We start from the raw sequence: 20,932 nt of genomic DNA, 5'->3' as shown, positions 1-20,932 counted from the left end.
CATGTTTTCAAGTTTGCATGTTTTAGCGCTGCAGTGTGCTGCCTTATTAACTATATACGAGTTGGCGACTCTAGGTTCAGCACCTGTTCACACTGAGTCTATGTTTGGATGTGCAGGTCAGGTTTTTGAAATGTATTCTCTAGCCTTCTGATCGTGCACTCCGCCTCCTAGCTTCAGGTGTTTTAATTACAGCAGGTCCAATACCCCTCCACAGAGAGAGAGAATTTTAGTCTAGTAAGAGGTTTTCACATGTACCCATTCAGATGGAGACGTTTATTCTCAGCGAGGTAAGGCAAGCGTAGGACCTGGTATAAGAGAGATGCCGTAAAGAGGCTACCAGGTACACATAAAATTGGCCATTTTTATGTGCTAAAAGCTCTCATTTTTCATATTTCTAGTGCAGTAATGCAGTTCAAATTTCGTGTTTTCAAGTTTGCATGTTTTAGCGCTGCAGTGTGCTGCCTTATTTACTTAACTATATACGAGTTGGCGACTCTAGGTTCAGCACCTGTTCACACTGAGTCTATGTTTGGATGTGCAGGTCAGGTTTTTGAAATGAATTTATCAAGACGCTGTCACATTCAAATGAGTGGATACCTCAGTAGGGTGTCTATATACTCATTGGTGCATCTATCTATCTATCTATCTATCTATCTATCTATCTATCTATCTATCTACATGTCCCTGAAGTATTCACTCATATAAACTTAGATATATGTATATCCACTCATAAATATATATTTCATATAAATACATATAGACTTGTGTGTATATGTGTGTATGTATGTACATATAGGGTATATATAGTTATTTTTTATTTGGCTATTCAGATGGAAACCCCTCCCCACCCCCAACTTAACAGAACGTGTGCACAACATCGTCCCTATACTAAGTTTACCCTGCGATGGACACTGCAGGGTAGATGAGATGCCACCTGCAGGGGTTTTTTTTTTTTTTTTTTTTTACAAAGGGGTTGTCCAGTCAAGGTTACATTTTTTTAATCCTGTTGCTGAATGTTATTTCTCTACCTTGTGTGCTTATTGTCAGTCACTGACCCTATTGCCCGCAGAGAGTAAAATGTTTGCAGAGGTCAGCATAGTGTCAGAGTTGTCTTAGAGTAATTAGCAATGACTGACAGGTCTCCTGCTCTTAGGTGATCCAGAGGCAGGCACAGATTATTTCTGGTACATGGGATATTCCCACGGCCCTTGACTTTCACTCTATCATTCTGCAATGTTTGCCATGGCAGCACACACTTCTAGTGTCCTTTTTACTTGTCTTTAATCATTTATTATCATGCACACTTGATGAACAACTTGCAATTTATTACAAGTTCCATTACAATTGATGAGGAAAAAATAAGATACTTCACGACAAAGTGACCGAATTTCATGTATTCACAAGTTGCTGTTTTGTTCTACATTCTCTTCTGCATGAATGTTTTGAGACAGTTCTACGGGGGCAGAAGTGTTCTCGAGAGCCGCAAGTGACGTGACTGTCCTTGAACACAATGTGACCCCACACAGTTCCTTGAAGATGTGACATTTCACTATGGGTCATTTCAAGCTTTCTTTGTCTGTACGCATTGACTGCATCCTAAGAGTATAAATTCTCTGCCGTCAAAATATGACCATTTTTTATCAGTAATTGCTTTCTTCTTATTGTTTTATATTTCATTTTCTATATTTATTTTGTCTACCGTTTGCTTCAAAGTAACGGACTAAATGTATCACTGAAGTATATCATGACAGGATCACTGTTGAGGGATTTATTGTGATCCACACACAATATTTTTCTTGCTGTGTCTGTATAGTATGACCATGTTCACATGTGCTGTATTTAGTCAGGATTGTTAAGATGTTTGCGCACCTAAATCCTGACCAAATCTGCTGACAATGCAAGTGAGTAGGGCATTCGATGCTCTATGGACATGCTCTGTAGAGAAACTGTGCAGAAAATTAAACCCAAAAGCATGTTTGTTAATAGCACAGATCACTTGTGGAGAAGCTGCCGATTAATTGAATTGAATTATCGTGTGACTAGTCTACATGTGAATCCGCTGGCCCATCACCACTAGAAAGCTTAGTCTCAATCCTTAGACATCTGCCGTGGAGTCTCCATAAAATTCTTGGTAAACTTGGCCTTATAGACTTTATTTTCTCTATTACTCTAATTAATCGCACCTTTAATATTCCATTTTGGGAGCTGAATGGTTAGCATACAAAGATTAATGTGGGCCACATGAGTCTTTTTGCAATTCTTACCTCTTTAGAGACTCATGTATGTTCTCCTTCTGACTTCCAAGAATCATTCAAAACTACATTGTCAGACTCATTAATAGGTAGGGGACACGGTACTTCTAATTTATAGTCCCTGAATGGAATTCCACTCCTCAAAAGGGTTAGTCCACTAATTGGACAACGCTTTAAATGTTTTTGTCCCCCATGTAAAATAGAAAGAACCTTATGGTCACCTAAACTGAGTGTAGCCCTCAGCTATAGATGGTGAGTGGACTGGAGGTGCTCATGCTCCAACTCCACGCCATTCAAATTCATTGGATTTTCAGACCCACTCTCAGGATCGCTGGGGGTCCCAGCACTCAGATCCCCAGTAATGATTAAGTAATCCCCTATTACCGACCCGTTTTTTGATCGCTGGTAATTAACTGTTTACCGGCGGTCGCAAGAAAAAAAAAAAGCGATCTGTCATTCTCTGTCCTCTGATGTGATCGCACATCAGAGGACAGAGAAATAGGGGGATTCAGGGGACCCTGTTATACTTACCGGTGTCCCTGGATCCTCCTGCGTCCTCTCCTGCCCACCGGCTTCTTCATCAGGAAAGAAAATGGTGGGCGCATGCGCAGTGCGCCCACCATGATCTACCGGCCGGCAGCAGGAGGAGTTGGGGCTAAAATTATGGTTAGGGTTGGGGCTAAATTTAGGGTTGGGGCTAAATTTAGGGTTAGGATTGGGGCTAAATTTAGGGTTAGGGCTAGGGTTAGACTTCTTTCACACTTGTGTCGGTACGGGGCAGTTGCAATGCATCGGCCCGACGTACCGATGCACGTGAAATTGTGCACAGTCTATGTCCTGGGGAGGAGGGGGCAGAGTTACGGCCATGCATGCGCGGTCGGAAATGGCGGACGTGACGTACAAAAAAAAGGCTACATTGAATGTTTTTTTGTGATGACGGTCCGCCAAAACAACGGATCCAGTGCACGACGGACGCAACGTGTGGCCATCCGTCAACAATACAAGTCTATGGGCAAAAAAGGCATCCTGCGGGCACATTTGCAGGATCTGTTTTTATCCAAAACGACGGATTGCGACGGATGCCACACGACACAAGTGTGAAAGTAGCCTTAGGGTTGGGGCTAAAGTTAGGGCTAGGGTTAGGGTTGGGGCTAAATTTAGGGTTAGAATTGGGGCTAAATTTAGGGTTAGAGTTAGGGTTAGGGCTAAAGGTAGGGTTAGGGTTGGGGCTAAAGTTAGGGCTTGGGTTAGGGTTGGGGCTAAAGTTAGGGTAAGGGTTAGGGTTGGGGCTAAAGTTAGGGCTAGGGCTGGGGCTAAAGTTAGGGCTAGGGTTGCGGCTAAAGTTAGGGTTAGAGTTGGGATTAGGGTTAGGGTTTGGATTAGGGTTAGGGTTAGCATTAGGGTTACGTTTGGGATTAGGGTTAGGTTTGGGATTAGGGTTAGGTTTGGGATTAGGGTTAAGGTTGGGGTTGGGATTAGGGTTAGGGGTGTATTGAGATTAGGGTTAGGTTTGAGGTTAGGGTTGAGATTAGGATTAGGGGTGTGTTGGATTTAGGGTTTTGATTAGGGTTATGGTTAGGGTTGAGATTAGTGTTGTTTTGGGGTTAGGGTTGTGATTAACGTTAGGGTTGTGATTAGGATTATGGATCGGGTTGGGATTAGGGTTAGGGGTGTGTTGGAGTTAGAATTGGGGGGGGTTCCACTGTTTTGGTACATCAGGGGGTCTCCAAACACGACAGCCAATTTTGCGCTCAAAAAGTCAAATGGTGCTCCCTCCCTTCTGAGCTCTGCCGTGCGCCCAAACAGTGGTTTACCCCCACATACGGGGCATCAGTGTACTCAGGATAAATAGGACAACAACTTTTGGAGTCCAATTCCTCCTGTTACCCTTGTGAAAATAAAAACTTGGAGGCTAAAATATCTTTTTTGTGGAAAGAAAATATTTTTTATTTTCACGACTCTGCATTATAAACTTCTGTGAAGCACTTGGGCATTCAAAGTTCTCACCACACATCTAGATAAGTTCCATGGGGGGTCTAGTTTCCAAAATGGGGTCACTTGTGGGGGGTTACTACTGTTTAGGCACATCAGGGGCTTTCCAAACGCGACATGGCGTCCGATCTCAATTCCAGCCAATTCTACATTGAAAAAGTAAAACGGCACTCCTTCTCTTCCAAGCTCTACGGTGCGCCCAAACAGTGGTTTACCCCCACATATGGGGTATCGACGTACTCAGGAGAAATTGAACAACAACTTTTGTGGTCTAATGTCTCCTGTTACCCTTGTGAAAATAAAAATTTGGGGGCAAAAAGATCATTTTTGTAGAAATAATGCGATTTTTTTATTTTCACGGCTCCACGTTATAAACTTCTGTGAAGCACTTGGGGGTTCAAAGTGCTCACCACACATCTAGATAAGTTCCTTAAGGGATCTAGTTTCCAAAATGGTGTCACTTGTGACATGGCATCCAATCTCAATTCCAGCCAATTCTGCATTGAAAAAGTCAAACGGCGCTCTTTCGCTTCCAAGCTCTGCAGTGTGCCCAGACAGTGGTTTACCCCCACATATGGGGTATCGGCGTATTCAGGAGAAATTGCACAACAAAATTTATGGTAAAATTTCTATTTTTACACTTGTGAAAATAAAAAAAAAATGGTTCTGAAGTAAAATGTTTGCAAAAAAAAAAGGTAAATGTTAATTTTTTCCTTCCACATTGTTTCAGTTCCTGTGAAGCATGTAAAGGGTTAATAAACTTCTTGAATGTGGTTTTGAGCACCTTGAGGGGTGCAGTTTTTAGAATGGTGTCACACTTGGTTATTTTCTATCATATAGACCCCTGAAAATTTTTGTTTCCAAAATTGTGCTGATGTAAAGTAGACATGTGGGAACTGTTATTTATTAACTATTTTGTGTGACATATCTCTCTGATTTAAGGGCATAAAAAAATACAAAGTTTGAAAATTGCAAAATTTTAAAAATTTTCGCCATATTTCCGTTTTTTTTTATAAATAATCGCAAGTAATATCGAAGAAATGTTACCACTAACATGAAGTACAATATGTCACGAAAGAACAGTCTCTGAATCAGCGGGATCTGTTAAAGCGTTCCAGAGTTATAACCTCATAAAGTGGCAGTGGTCAGAATTGTAAAAATTGGCTCGGTCATTAAGTGCCAAATTGGCTCTGTCACTAAGGGGTTAAGGTTGAAAGAAGACACAAGTCTATCTAGGTCAGGTTATAAAATAAAGTGTTGATCCCAAGGAAGGTGATAGCCACATTATGCAGATGGCGATTAGCCTGTATTAGGGTAATAATTATTTCCCAATTGTTAATATGGTAAGCAGATGTTTTCTGGATCAGTGCCCCATCTCAGAAATCTTCATATGAAATAGCTAAGCTTTATAGATAGAACAATCTCACTTATTAAGTTGAGTTCACAGCAAACCTATACATTTTGTTACAGTATTCTGTTCCATATTAGAAAAAAAATATAGAAATTCATTATCGTGATGGATTCATCACATCACTGACCCCACTAACTTACAATGGGGTTTGTCAGGTTTCCATTAAGATGTCTCAATTTACTGGTGGAACATACTGCATGCTGCTCTATTTGTTCCCACAAAATGACAGAACCTACTAAAGAAGCTCCAATGCAAATCTGAACTTGTTCTTAACTCATTATGCAGATAGATATGTATTGTGATAAACATGGTCTGTAGAATCTAAACGGTTCATTTTTATTATAGGAGTTGTCCAATAGTTTAGCATTGATGACCTATACTTTGGATAGGTCATCAACATCTGATTGGTCAGGGTTCGGTACCCACTCTGATTAGCTGTTATAGGTGTTGACCACAGCCCCTTACTTTAAATATTCACTTGTGGAGCTGCTTTGTCTTCTTATGGTGACCGCAGCAGGGTTGTCAAAAATGGACATAGGTATGTCCAGCGGACGGACGACACACGATATAAGCGCAGTGGGATGATAAAGAGAGTGGAAGGCCCTAACGGTAGGGCGAGGATGATCGGACACCTCTTGACACCAACCTGTGCCTGTCCCTAAACTCCCCTAATGCCCTATGCAGATCCTTCCCCCCCGTCGCCGGCACTCACGTGCCTACTCCCTGGCTGTCACCTCTACTAACCCTAGGGCTAGTGCATTTGCCAATGCTGGTAATATAACAACAGGGAAAGAGACAAACAAGGGACTGACAGAAAGAATACAACTCAGCTCAAAATCTGCTTCTAAGCTCCACAGCAGCAAAGTAAATGGCACCAGGATAACAGAACTCCAACAGCGGCAATACCACAGTCACAGGTGAGCTCAACACACCTAGCTGGTCTGCATAGAAATAACTCTATAACTGACGATCAGCTGATGGGTCATGTGACTATTTACAGGGAGCTGGGAGTGGTTACCAACCAATATCAGCTGACCAGCCTAAAAGAAGCTGCCAGCAAGAGAATGACATTAACTCTTGCTTGACCAAAGGAAAAAACTACACTCATAACAGAGATTCACATAAATAAGATGTATAGAGGTGCCATTGGACATGACGTGAATAGGTTTTAAGCCCCTAGATATGAACAAAACTATTTGTAGACACTACAAGTAGAGATATTGAAAATGACAAAGAAATTATGTACAGTCTTGTGGAAAGTTTTACATCTTAATGAACCAATGTAGGTTATTATAGGGCTATTTAAATGTTACTAAAGACAGTGTATTTAATTTAGCAACTCTCTAAGCCACAATGCTTCACCTTAAAGAAGACCTTTCACCAGTTTGTGTATGAGAAATTGGCCACATCAAAGAATAGGGGCTGCTGCTGAGTAAAGTTTTTTTTTTTAATTTCTCCTCTCCATTCCGTAGATATTTCCTTGTAAAGTTTAGGTTCTAATTTACCGGTATGTTATTTCAACTGGTCTTTACCAGAGATTTGCCTCTGTGAGTGTGAACGTCTTCACCTGCATGAAATTGACCAATCATAAGCAGGCAGTAACACACAGGAGAGAAAAGAAGGCGAGAAAACAACACGGCCTCCTCTCCTCACTGACCTCTGCTGATACTGTGTTGTGATACAGCAGATCTGGGTTGTGTATGATTGCAAACCCTTCCAGATCTCATCTCACGGCAGTCAATGTGGAATAAGGGTCGATGCTGACAATATTGTGAAGTAAGATTTGGAATTGTTTGTTTAATTAAAGGGGTTAAAGTTTTAGAAAACCCCTCTACCCTAGCTGCAGTTTTAAAGGGGTTAAAGTATTAGAAAACCCCTCTACCCCCAGCTCCAGTTTATTTTTAGAAAAACAAACTACGGTAAGCTTTACTCATCCTCCCATGGTCCAGCACTGATTCCCCCTGCCGCTGCTCCTGATGTCTGTCATTATTTACAGTGCTGATGTCAAGTTGTCAGCGCTGTAGCCAATAACTGAGCTCTGTGACTCTGGCTGACTTGATAGCACAAACCATTCAGAGCTGCGGAACTCACTGATTGACTGCAGCGTTGCCAACATGATATCAGCTCTACCATAATCAAAAATGAGCCATTATCCACTTATATAAAGCAAAAGATGACATATTACACAATGCACAAAATTATTCCACATCACAATTAATTTTATTAAATAATCACATAAAATACACTAACAATTTATCATAAAAAGAATTACCTCCAATGTAAGGAACACAAATAGCAAGGACTATCAATAAAAAACACCTGCAGTAATCCTCAATAACAATGAACACACTACAATTTGGGCTTTAAGCAAAAAGCAATGTAACCATCCATTGCTAGGAAATCCACATAAAGTGCCATAGTGCTGGGTCATTTGTAACCAAACTATCAATTGCTATGTAAACATATGCAAGCTATAAATTAATACCCTTCATGCATAAAGGCACCTATTGGTTAAAGCTCCAGTGTGTAAATCGAAAATAACTAACTTATATGGTGCGTGATGTCCGTGTAATCGTTCGGGGGTGTAATCGTTCGGGGGTGTATATACTTAGAAATTTCCTTTTATTAACTTTGGCACAAATCACTCCATCTTTCTTATTTCTTACAATGTGTTCCAAAGTAAAGAAAAAGTAACTTAATAGTGTAATATTGGTTGTAACGCTGGATGTAGGTTACCATTATACTGACTTTCCTTTGGTGTTTGTTTCTTGCAGAGTTAATGTCTGTGGGGGAAAGTGCTGTCATGGCTGGAGTAAGTCGACAGGATCCGAACGATGTACAAAGCGTAAGTATTACCACCAATAAGACAGTGATTTTTTTTTTTTAGATTATGTATCATCAGTGAAAGCTGTTAGAACATTGATATACCTCAACACCTACATAGTGTGTCCATATCTTGTTTTCAGAAGGCATATCATCACGGGCTGTGACCGTCTCACCCAGGCTTCTGTATTCAGTACTAAGGCCTCATTCTAACAGGAGGTACCGTATCTTTCGGACTATAAGACCCACTGGACCATAAGACACACCTAGGTTTTGGAGGAAAAAAATAGAGAAAAATTTGAAGCAAAAAATGTGGTCAATTCTGTACTAATATGCCCTATCCTGGTATACATGGTCCCCTCATCTCTATCCTGGTATGCATGGCCTCCTCATCCCTATCCTGGTATGCATGCCTCCCTCATCAATATCTTGGTATGCATGGCCTCCTCATCCCTATCCTGGTATGCATGCCCCCCTCATCAATATCTTGGTATGCATGGCCCCCTCATCCCTATCCTGGTATGCATAGTCCCCTAATCCCCATTCTGGTATGCATGGTCCCAGCGTAAGGGGAACGACTGCACCACGGGTACCTGCGCGCCGGGGCTGGAACTGATAAGGCTGCGTTCCCGGGGTGGGGAAGCTTTAGCCAGCAGGACATTCCTCCTGTCCGAGGGGGCATGGCTAAGCGTTACCAGGGGCAGCGCTGGGTGCGGGAACTGACAGAGTAGGCTGGAAGGTGCAGCGCGTGGCTGAGGAGAGTGAGAGAGAGCTCCTGCTTCGGGGCCGTTAACAGCAGAGGCGTGCGCCCTGCTGTGAGGGAGACGGACTGCAGAGACTCTGATGAGAAGCCCGTCATGTGCAGGTCGGCACCCAGACATCGAGGTGCCAAACGTTCTGGCGTGCCGCCTGATAGAGACTGCGACTGGTTCCTGAATCCCCGGTGCATATTCGTCGAGCCTTGCCTAATTTTGACAGGACTGTGGCCTACACCTTGCCGGCCACCGGAGTCTCCTTACTGAGGACTCCACGGGACATTTGAAAGACTCAACATTGCCAGCCGGGCACGTATCGTCACCTTCTTCAGGACCCCACCGGATCTACGTTGTGCCGACGGCTGTTAGCGTCATCATCTGCTCTGGGATCTCTTCTGATTGATAAGTAACTCCTTTGAGAAAAACTTCACTCGTTACTCCTACGTTGATTCGCCCTCAGCCGAAGCCCTGTATTCCCTGTACTGCCTGTCATTTACCTCATGTTAACCTATCTCCCTGCGTGGAGTAGCTCCCTGTTTTATTAAAACCTGTTAACCCTTGCTCTGCCTGCTGTACATCACTGTATCTCGCAACCTGCTTACACCGTCAATCCCCATTTTGGTGTGCATGGTCCCTTCATCCACATTCTGGTATGCATGGTCCCCTCATCCCCATCCTGGAATCCATGGCCCCCTCATCCCTATCCTGGTATGCATGGCCACCTCATCCCTATCCTGGTATGCATAGCCACCCATCAGAAAAACAAAAAAAAACATAGCCGAGGACAGCTGCCAGAATACTCACTATACCCCACACCCGGACTATGGACGTGTGGAGCAGTGAATATTCATTGTTTTTAATAGCGGGCACACGTGATTTCCCAGCTGCTTCAGGAAGCCGGCGGCTGCAACTACTGTGCCCGCTATTAAAGATCAATGAATATTCACTGTTCTTCACGCCCATGCGGCTAACAGCATGTTTACTATTAAAGAGAAATAAATATTCACTGCTTTCCACTCCCATGGGCATGGAGAGCAGTGAATATTAATTTCTCTTTAGCAGTGGGCACAGGTGATACCTGCGGCAGCCAGCTCAAGCCTCCTGTGACCCGCTCCCACTCCCCTACCTCCCCATCCAAAGCCACAGCAGGTACATCCGGACTATAAGACGTACACCCCATGTTCCACCAACTTTTTGAAGGAAAAAAAGTTAATCTTATAGTCTGAAAAATACGGTATATACCTCTGTATTCAGTAGTGTGATCTCTGCTACTGTGTCTACATTGTGACCAGCGTGCAGCACTGAAAGTGGGGAATTTTTCCGAAGAACAAATAAATTGCTATTAATGAAATGTATTATGGACAGGATATCCTGCAATAGCATAGCCACTACTAAATGCCATAGCACTCTTTTTAAAATAGTTTTCTTTGAAAATACTTTTAGCAGAGAATCTATATAAAAAATCACTTGCAGAGCTAAATGTATCCTTGCATACAGTGAATGTTCAACTTAGAGGCTATGGACACCTTTTATATGGAAAACAATAATTTTATACATGTGTGTTAATACAACATAACTAAGTTTCAAATTATTTAAAGCTAATGCCACAAATGGCAAACATGTCTGCAAAAATGTCATCTGTTTCCTTAATTACCAAGCTGGAAGATCCACTAAATTCACTAATGGGCTTTTAATAAAATTGGTGCATCTTACACAAGTCTGGGATGCAAAAACCCAGTCATATTGAATATCTTCATATTAAGCACATACAGTAGCTGCGTGATGTAAGCTGTAACATATACTCAGGGTTTGACAGACTTCTGTAACAAACTATATACAGTGCCATGTAAAACTTTGTGCCACCATCATCAAAATGATTGCTATTGTGAACAGTTAAGCAAGTTGAAGATGAAATGATCTCTAAAAGGCCTAAAGTTAAAGATGACTTTTTACCCCTCGCCACGACAGCACCCTACAGGAGAGAGGGATCCGCCCCACAGGAACAGGAAACCTACAGAAAAATAAAAGGGGGCGGTCCGCCTTTCCTCCTCAGTTTAGGTTTCCTGTTCCTGCGGGAACGACAGGACGCTAAAAAGCTACAGACATACCTAGGCATGTACGCCGCCTGTGCAGTGTCTTCGGAACGGCAGGGGCTGCAGCCTGGAAGCAGCGTCGGGGGAGTTCCTCGTCTGGGAGGCATACAGATGGCCGGGTCCGGAGAAAGCCGCCCGGCATCTGCATTATGCGGCGGCTCCAGCGTGATCCTCGCCCGGTGGAAGGGTGAGTGGCAGGAGTTCCCTGCATGGCGGTCCGGAGAAGGCCGCACCGCGAGCGCTGTCCGCTATTAGTAAGTTCACCCCGGAAGTAGATGCTAAACTTCCGGGGTAAGCAGGCCGAGATCAGCGGTGGGGGTGGCGCGAGTTCGCGCATGCGCAGTACCGCTACAAAAAAAAAAAAATGGCGCTCTATTTAAGCTGGCTAACCAATGTTACCTGCGATGCAAGATGTCATCTTCAGGTGCCATGGATCTTGCAGCAGGAGAACCAGTTCCTACCAAGGACCGCTCCAGCAGAGGATCATCAGATGCCGGTCGAAAGAGCTACACTGTGGATAAATCCAAAGGATCTCGGCCGTCTGATCCGGTAATAAAAAGCTTCACTGGGTGAGTTTATAAACTCTGCCTATTAAGCTGACGCCGTCTCCCTCCTTTCTCTCTCTTTCTCCTTCTCTCGCTATGTCTTAATTTTGACCAGGCCAAAAAACGGCAAAAAACTAAACATAAGGAATGCGCCTTATGCAGCCAGCCCCTACCAGACGCATACCCCAAAAAACTCTGCAAAGATTGTATAGCAGAAACCACACAAGGAGCAGCGGTGTCCATTACGGACTTACGCGCCATTATAAGGGAAGAGTTAAAAACTATGTCACAGGATAAATCACAAAAAAGTAAATCCAAAAGGCCAACGCCCTCATCAGACTCTGATAGTGAACAAGCTGTACTCTCAGATATCTCTATAGCCTCTTCATCATCATCATCATCATCATCAGCTTCGGAAATTGAGGGACGTTCATGTTTCCCCGTAGAAAGTGTGGATAATCTAGTGAAATCAATAAGAGACACTATGGGGTGTGAGGAGACAAAGGGCGCACAAACCACGCAGGATATAATGTTTGCGGGTTTGGCGGAGAGAAAAAGGAAATGCTTTCCAGTTATTTCAGCAGTAAAAGCATTAATAAAAAGAGAGTGGGAGAAACAAGATCAGAGAAGTTTTTTGCCCTCTGCGTCAAAACGGAAATACCCGTTTAGTGACGATGAGTTACTTACGTGGACCAAAATCCCTAAGGTTGACGCAGCTGTTGCCTCTACCTCTAAGCCATCCACATTGCCTGTTGAAGACGCGGGACTACTCTCAGACCCTCTAGATCGCAAAGCCGAGTCGTCCCTTAAAAGATCCTGGGAGGCAACTACAGGCATATTTAAGCCAGCAATAGCGAGCACTTGCACCGCCAGGTCAATGCTCATCTGGATTGACCAGCTAGACCAAAGCATTGAGAATAAAATGTCACGGGAAAAATTACGAGCAGCTATTCCCTTAATACGAGGTGCAGCAGCCTTTATGGCGGACGCGTCTGCAGATTCTCTCCGCCTAGCGGCTAGATCCGCAGGTCTGGTAAACAATGCAAGAAGGGCATTATGGATGAATAGCTGGAAAGGGGACGCACAATCAAAATCTAAGATATGCGCAATCCCATGTGAGGGTGAGTTCCTCTTTGGCAAAACCTTAGACGACATACTCAAAAAGGCAAAAGACAGGAAAAAGGCTTTTCCTGATACATCTATTCCCTTTTATAGGAGAGCCTTTAAGAGAAGGCCATTCGGCAAGAGAAGGCAGACGGACAGGTCGACAACATGGTTCCCTAAAGAAGATAAACAAAGAGGTACCATGTTCAGAAGACCCAACCCCCCAAAAGACAGCAAATACTAAGGATATAACCATTCCAGTAGGGGGCAGATTAAAATTTTTCACTCCCCAGTGGGAAAATATTACAACTAGTTCGTGGATTTTAAATATAATCAGAGATGGAATAAAATTACAATTCTCTCGCTTTCCCCACGAATCATATATTATAACATCTCTCAGCTCGCCTATACAACAAGAGGCCCTGGAGAGTGAAATCCAAACCCTATTATCAAAACGGGTTTTAGTCCAAGTTCCGGAAGGACAAGAGACTAGAGGATTCTATTCCCCTCTATTCTTAATTTCCAAACCCGATGGTTCATTCAGAACAATCCTAAACCTCAAAAAGCTTAATTCATTTATTAAAAATGATACATTTAAAATGGAGTCTATAAAATCCACCATAAAGTTACTTTTTCCAAACTGTATGATGGGGGGCATTGATCTATTATAAGGGAAGAGATCTAAAAGATGCTTACTACCATCTCCCTATCCATGACAGATACCAGAAGTTCTTCAGGGTAGCGGTGGCAATCAAAGGCAAGATTTGTCATTTCCAGTATGCAGCCATGCCCTTCGGCCTTTCTACAGCGCCAAGGATTTTCACCAAAGTGATTCTAGAGGTGATGGCTTATCTTCGTCAAAAAGAGACATTAATTGTGCCCTACCTGGATGACTTTTTAGTCATCGGAAACTCATTTTCTCAATGTGCTGACCGTTTAGCTCATGCAGTTTCATCTCTACAGGATCTAGGTTGGATAATCAATATCGGCAAATCCAGACTGGCTCCACTGTCACTCCAAGCGTTTCTGGGGTTCCATCTAGACTCCATAACTCAAAAATGTCTGCTCCCTCAGGTAAAAATCTCACTCATCAGACATAAAGTCACAACAGCAATAAATAATCCACAAATGACCCTAAGAAAAGCCATGTCATTACTGGGATCTCTTATTTCCTGTATACCTGCAGTCCAGTGGGCACAATACCATACCCGGACACTGCAGCACCAAATCCTCCAAGAGGAAAGACGGTTACTTAGCTTAAATGCAAGGATAACGTTGTCCCAGGAAGTTTTATCTTCTTTAACGTGGTGGCTGAATTCTAACCATTTGATGAGTGGTGTTCCATGGGTAATAACACCATCTCATATTATAACCACTGACGCCAGTCCTCATGGATGGGGCGCTCATATGGGGAATGATTTTTGCCAAGGGTTATGGGACACTGAAGAATGCCACAACTCATCTAATCTGAAAGAACTAAATGCAGTAAGATACGCCTTATATCATTTTCTCCCACAGCTCCGGGGAAAAGACGTTCGAATCCTTTCAGACAACACCACCACAGTGGCTTATATAAACAGACAAGGAGGTACTCAATCAGAGACTCTGATGTCTTCCGCTGGGAAAATTCTGGATTTGGCAGAAAAACATCTATTATCCCTCACTGCAGTTCACATAAGGGGGAAAAACAACCAGCAGGCAGACTTCTTAAGTAGATAAACCCTAAGGCAGGGAGAGTGGTGCCTAAGCCATCATATCTTCAAACGGATAGTATCCCTATGGGGTTGTCCGCAAATAGATCTCTTCGCCACGAGACAAAACAGGCAAGTCCAGAAATTTGCATCCCTATCGTTAGCAGATCATCCGGACGTTCTAGACGCTTTCCAAATCCCTTGGCAATACAGTCTAGCGTACGCCTTCCCTCCGATAATATTGTTACCACAGGTCATTCGGAAGATCAAGGAGGATGGAGCGAGAGTTGTACTAATAGCACCATTCTGGCCCAAAAGGCCATGGTTCTCATGCCTACAAGCCATGTCGGTTTCGGACCCTTGGGTCCTCCCCTCGACACCCAATCTTCTCTTCCAGGGTCCGTTTCTCCACCCCCAGGTGGACAATCTCCATCTGACGGCCTGGAATTTGAGAGGCAGATGCTAAAATTAAGGGTTTTTTCCGAGGGACTAATTGACACACTCCTCCAAAGTAGAAAACGCTCTACTACGAAAATTTATACAAAAATCTGGAAAAAATTCCTACAGTTCCATAAATCTCCCAACACATCAGAAATTCCGATACAGTCTATCCTGGAATTCCTTCAAAAAGGGAGGGAACTAGGTTTAGCTGTAAATACGTTAAAAGTTCACGTATCAGCACTAGGAGCCCTCTATGGCCATAACATTGCAGGAAATAGATGGGTATCCCGATTTATCACGGCTTGTGAAAGGATAAATCCTGTTAATATACCTAGAATTCCACCTTGGGATCTAAATCTAGTTCTACAAGCCCTAACAGACCCTCCATTTGAACCAATAGATTCAGTATCCATTAAATATTTATCACTTAAAACTGTCCTTTTGGTAGCACTGACTTCAGCTAGGAGAATCAGTGACATCCAAGCTCTTTCTATAGATCCACCTTTCCTGCTAACTTTTCAGGATAAGTTGATTCTTAAATTAGACCCTTCCTATCTTCCCAAGGTAGCGAAGAAATTCCATAGGTCACAAGAAATAGTCCTACCCACCTTTTTCAGTAACCCTTCCACTCCTGAGGAATGTAAATATCACACTCTAGATGTTAAAAGAGTAGTTTTAAAATACATTGAAAGGACCAGTAGCTGGCGACAGTGTAGGGCTCTGTTTATATCCTTTCAGGGTCACAAGAAGGGTCATGCAGTCACGAAGAGCACCCTATCCCAGTGGATCAGGGAGTATATCACACTGGCATACTCCGCGAGGAAAGAAAATCCTCCGGAAGGCATAACAGCGCACTCTACCAGAGCTATGGCATCCTCCTGGGCCGAAAGAGGAGACGTCCCAATAGAAACTATATGTAAGGCGGCAACTTGGTCAGATCCTTCTACTTTCTATAACCACTATAGGCTTGACCTATCGTCAACTTCTGACCTAGACTTTGGCAGGACTGTCCTCAGCACGGTGGTCCCCCCCCCCTAGGTGATGGTCTCTGAAAGATCTCCTGTAGGGTGCTGTCGTGGCGAGGGGTAAAAAGCCGGATTACTCACCGGTAATACTCTTTTAGTGAGTCCACGACAGCACCCTCTTACATCCCTCCCTAGGTTAATATAGTACTAACTATTGAGTAAAATTCTTTTAATCATACATGAGCAAATGAGTTTGAAAATGAAATAAATTATATTTGCCTAATACTGGCGGTCCTCCGGGTACTCTGAAATCAAAACTGAGGAGGAAAGGCGGACCGCCCCCTTTTATCTTTCTGTAGGTTTCCTGTTCCTGTGGGGCGGATCCCTCTCTCCTCTAGGGTGCTGTCGTGGACTCACTAAAAAGTATTACCGGTGAGCGGTGAGTAATCCGGCTTATCTCTTTTGTAGTTTAGGCAAAAAATATATATATTTTTCATATTTTACACTTTAAAAATTACAAAAAAGAAAATGGGTCTATACAAAAGTTTGGATACCCTACATGGTTAGTGTGCAGTAGCACTCCCTTTTGAAAGTATTTCAGCTTGTAAACGCTTTTTGTAGCCAGCCAAGAGTCTTTCAATTCTTGTTTGAGGGATTTTCATCCGTTCTTCCTCCTTGGAAAATGTTTCTAGTTCTGTGAGATTCCAGGGTCATCTAGCATGCATTGCTATTTTAACATCTAGCCACAGATTTCCACTGATATTCAGATCAGGGGACTGTGAGGGCCATTGTAAAATGTCCAGCTTGCGCCTTTTGAGGTAGTCTATTGTGGGTTTTCCCATGTGCTTAGGATCATTATCCATTTCTAGAAGCCATCCTCTTTTCAGTTTAGCTTTTTTTTTGGATGGTGTTGTGTTCACATTAAGAATTTGTTGAAATTTCATTGAATTCATTCTTCCCTCTTCCTGTGAAATGTTTCTCGTGCGATTGGCTGCAACACAACCCCAAAGCATGATTGATTCTTGCTTAATGGTTGGTGAGATGTTCTTATCCTGAAATTCTGTGCCCTTTTCTCGCCACACATACCTTTGATTGTTGTGGTAAAGAGTTCTATTTTAACCTCATCGGTCCACAGGACTTGTTTCCAAAATGCATCAGGCTTGTTCTTTTGCATACTTCTGACTCTGAATTTTATGGTGAGGAAGCAGGAGAGGTTTTCTTCTGATGGGTCTTTTATGAAGGCCATATTAGTGCAGCAATGTACCACAACTCCCGAGTCTGCAAAATCTTTCTGAAGGTCTTTTGCATTCAAGTGGGAGTTCTGATTTGCCTCTCAAGCAATCCTACAAGCAGCTCTCACTGAAATTTTCCTTGGTCTTCAAGACCTTAGTTTGACCTCCACTATTCCTGTTAATTGCCATTTCTTAATTACATTTTGAACTGAGGAAATGGCAACTTGGAAACGCTTTGCTCTCTTCTTATAGCCTTTTTTTGCTTTGTGGGCCTCCACCATTTTCTTTTTAGTGTGCTAGGTAGCTGCTTAGAAGAACCCATGGCTGCTGTTTTTGACACAAGGTTAGAGGAGGCTGGGGTTTTATAAAGCTGGTCAATTTGCATCACTTGGCCTTTCCTTCCAATGACAGTGAACAAGCTATAACCCTAACAGGCTAATTAAGATAGATTTGAAACCTTGGTCAAAGTTATCTGAGCAAACAAATTTCCAAGGGTGCACATACTTTAGCATCAGCCCATTTTCATTTTTGTAATTTAAAAAAAAAAATACAATATATATGTTTTTTTTGCCTCAAATAAAAAGGAAATGTGTAATCTTTAACTGTAAGCCTTTTAGAGATCATTTCATCTTACACTTGCTTAACTGTTCACAATAGCAGTAATTTTGACGAAGGGTGCCCAAACTTTTACATACCACTCTAATGTGACCTCAGTAGCAACACGGCAAGTGGAGGAGATTTAACAGGAATTTTCTTTCTTTCTACAAAATGGTACAGGGTTAAAAACACGTTTATTAAGTTGCATAACTATTGTTAAGATTCATATGCTACATTCTTTAAAAAAGAAAACTTGACAATCCATTTAAAGGGAATCTGTCACCAGGTTTTTGCTAAGAGCAGCATGATGTAGAGATCAGGGATCCTGATTCCAGCAGTATAACACTTACTAGACTGCTTGCTGTAGTTTTGCTGAAACTGTGATTTTATCAGCAGGAGATTATTATTAGAAGACTAGTAAACCTACTGCCATGTAGTCTTCCATATTCATGAGCTCTGTATAACCCTGCCCGCCACCAGTGATTGGCAACTTTCTGCCTATGCACAGTGTACACAAATAATCGCCTTAACTTTGGAGCAAAACTTTTTTTAACCGTATGGACAGTGAAAATTACCCACGTTATCAATAAGACTTTTGACTTGGTGTCCGCATTTGTGTCCATGACGTAATTCTTCTGTTACTATTGTTACCACACTTGTGCTGAGCAAGGAGCACGTAGGTTATGAGATTGTCACACATGGACGCATTGAGAAAAATATATCAACAAGTAATTTGTACTTTTAAGGAATTTTTGCGGGTGAATTTTTTTTTTTAGTAAAACAGCATTTTTTTTATAGAATCGTGATGAATGATAGAGTTGGAAGGGACCTCTTGGGTCATTGTGTCCCATCCCCTGCCCAATGCAGAATTCACTAAACCATCCCAGACAGACGTCTGTCCAGCCTCTGTTTGAAGACTTCCATTGAAGGAGAACTCACCGCCTCTCGTGGCAGCCTGTTCCACCCATTGATCACCCTCACTGTGAAAACTTTATTTCAAACATCTAACCTATATCTTCTCCCTTTCAGTTTCATTCCATTGCTTCTCGTGTTTCCATGTGCAAATGAGAATAAGTATGATCCCTCTACACTCTGACAGCCCTTCAGATTTATGTAAACAGCTATTAAGTCTCCTCTTAGGATTTTTTTTTTGCAAGCTAAACATCCCCAGATCTTTTAACTGTTCCTTTTAGGACATAGTTTGCAGTCTGCTCACCATCCTGGTAGCTCTTCTGTGAACTTGCTTTAGTTTTTTTATGTCTTTTTGAAAATGTGGTGCCCAGAACTGTTTGGTTTTCTTATTGTCTTAAAGGGAGTCTGTCACCCCCAAAATCGTATATGAGCTGCGGCCACCGGCATCAGGGGCTTATCTACAGCATTCAGTAATACTAGAACATATCAATGCCACAGTAAAATAAACTGGGTATTAAAGAAGTGTAACACCAATATATAAAACTAAAAATCTTTATTACAAATAATTAAAATGCATGAATACACAATAACATTAAACACCGTGCGTCAAACAGACCAACAAATGCAAATAAGGACACGAGAAACGCGCATCGGGGCTGTAAGGTTCAGCGTGTAATTCGGCCGAGCACGTTGGGAGAGACACTGATCAGGTAATATGTTCAGGGCGTGGGATATGCTATCATCATAATGTTTGGTACTCATAGCAATAGCGTGAACTATGTAGTGCATTGAGGTCTGATTGATCCATGGCTTAGGTTCCTGGTTGAACTTGGCCTTTGCCTCTTAGGATTGCACTAAATTATGTGCATCTTTGAACAGCGTACCTTGTCCACTATTGGTATAGTTACATTCCTGGTCAAATTGTAGTGTGTACTGTTCTAGCTGACCTTATTTGTATTTGTTGGTCTGTTTGACGCACCGTATTTAATGTTCGTGTGTTTTCATGTATTTTAATTATTTGTAATAAAGATTTTTAGCTTTATATATTGGTGTTACACTTCTTTAATACCCAATTTATTTTACTGTGGTATTGATATATTCTAATGTTATGTGAAGTGTTGCCCATTCCCTAATGGGAATATGGGCTTGGGTATTATGCTTACAGCATTCTGTAATGCTGTAGATAAGCCCCAGATGTAACCTGAAAGATGAGAAATAAAGATTAGATTATACTCACCTGGGGGGGGGCGGTCCCGCTGCGGTCCGTTCCGATGGGTGTCCCGGTCCAGGGCCTCCCATCTTCTTATGATGATGTCCTCTTCTTGTCTTCACGCTGCGGCTCTGGCACAGGCGTACTTTGTCTGCCCTGTTGAGGGCAGAGCAAAGTACTGCAGTGCGCAGGCATCGGGAAAGGTCAGAGAGGCCCGGCGCCTGCACACTACAGTACTTTGCTCTGCCCTCAACAAGGTAGACAAAGTACGCCTGCGCCGTGGCCAAAAGACAAGAAGAGGACGTCATCTGATGAAGATAGGCCCCGGACCGCAGCGGGACCGCCCCTGGGTGAGTATAATCTATCATTTTCTCATCTTTCAGGTTACATCGGGGCTTATCTACAGCATTCTGTAATGCTGTAGATAAGCCCATGATGCTGGTGGCCGCAGCTCATATACGATTTTGGGAGTGACAGATTCCCTTTAAACGGACCTCTCCGGGTTTTTAGACCCTGAACTAACACCATCTATGTCAAGTTCCTGTGATGTTGATAATGACCACACCTTTGTTTTATAAGTCTGTGTTTTATAGAAATCAATCAGTGAATTTTCATGCAAAAGAGCCACAAATGCAATAAGGTCCTGATGACTACCCATCTACACGTGTGCCGCCCCTGGGAATAGCACTGCGTGCACAAGATCTTGTGCAAGGAAACAGATCATTGTCATTTCCAGGAGGCCGGTGGCGGGGGGGAAAGAGGGAGTGATGCGGAAAGTGTAAGTGCAGTGCCCAGCTCCTTGTACTTGTGACTCATTTGCGTGAAAATTTGCAGATGGATTTCTATAAAACGGAGGCACGGACTTACAAAAGAAAGGTATGGACCTCATCAACATCACAAAAACTTTGT

The 20,932-nt window shown here is 42.7% G+C and overlaps 1 protein-coding gene across 2 annotated transcripts in view; it reads left to right on the top strand.

Moving 5' to 3' along the window:
- LTBP1 (latent transforming growth factor beta binding protein 1) overlaps positions 1-20,932 on the top strand; it is a 536,829-nt gene that overhangs the window by 56,784 nt on the left and 459,113 nt on the right. For both annotated transcript variants that reach the window (XM_069769110.1, XM_069769111.1), the window contains exon 2: positions 8,430-8,500. In XM_069769110.1, the coding sequence (XP_069625211.1) occupies positions 8,430-8,500 (71 nt within the window). The remainder of the gene's footprint in view (positions 1-8,429; positions 8,501-20,932) is intronic.

The sequence above is a fragment of the Ranitomeya imitator genome, chromosome 5 (assembly GCF_032444005.1).
Source record: "Ranitomeya imitator isolate aRanImi1 chromosome 5, aRanImi1.pri, whole genome shotgun sequence".
NCBI lineage: Eukaryota > Metazoa > Chordata > Amphibia > Anura > Dendrobatidae > Ranitomeya > Ranitomeya imitator.
The sequence above is the reverse complement of the archived record's forward strand: the minus strand, read 5'-3'. Positions and strand labels throughout refer to the sequence as shown.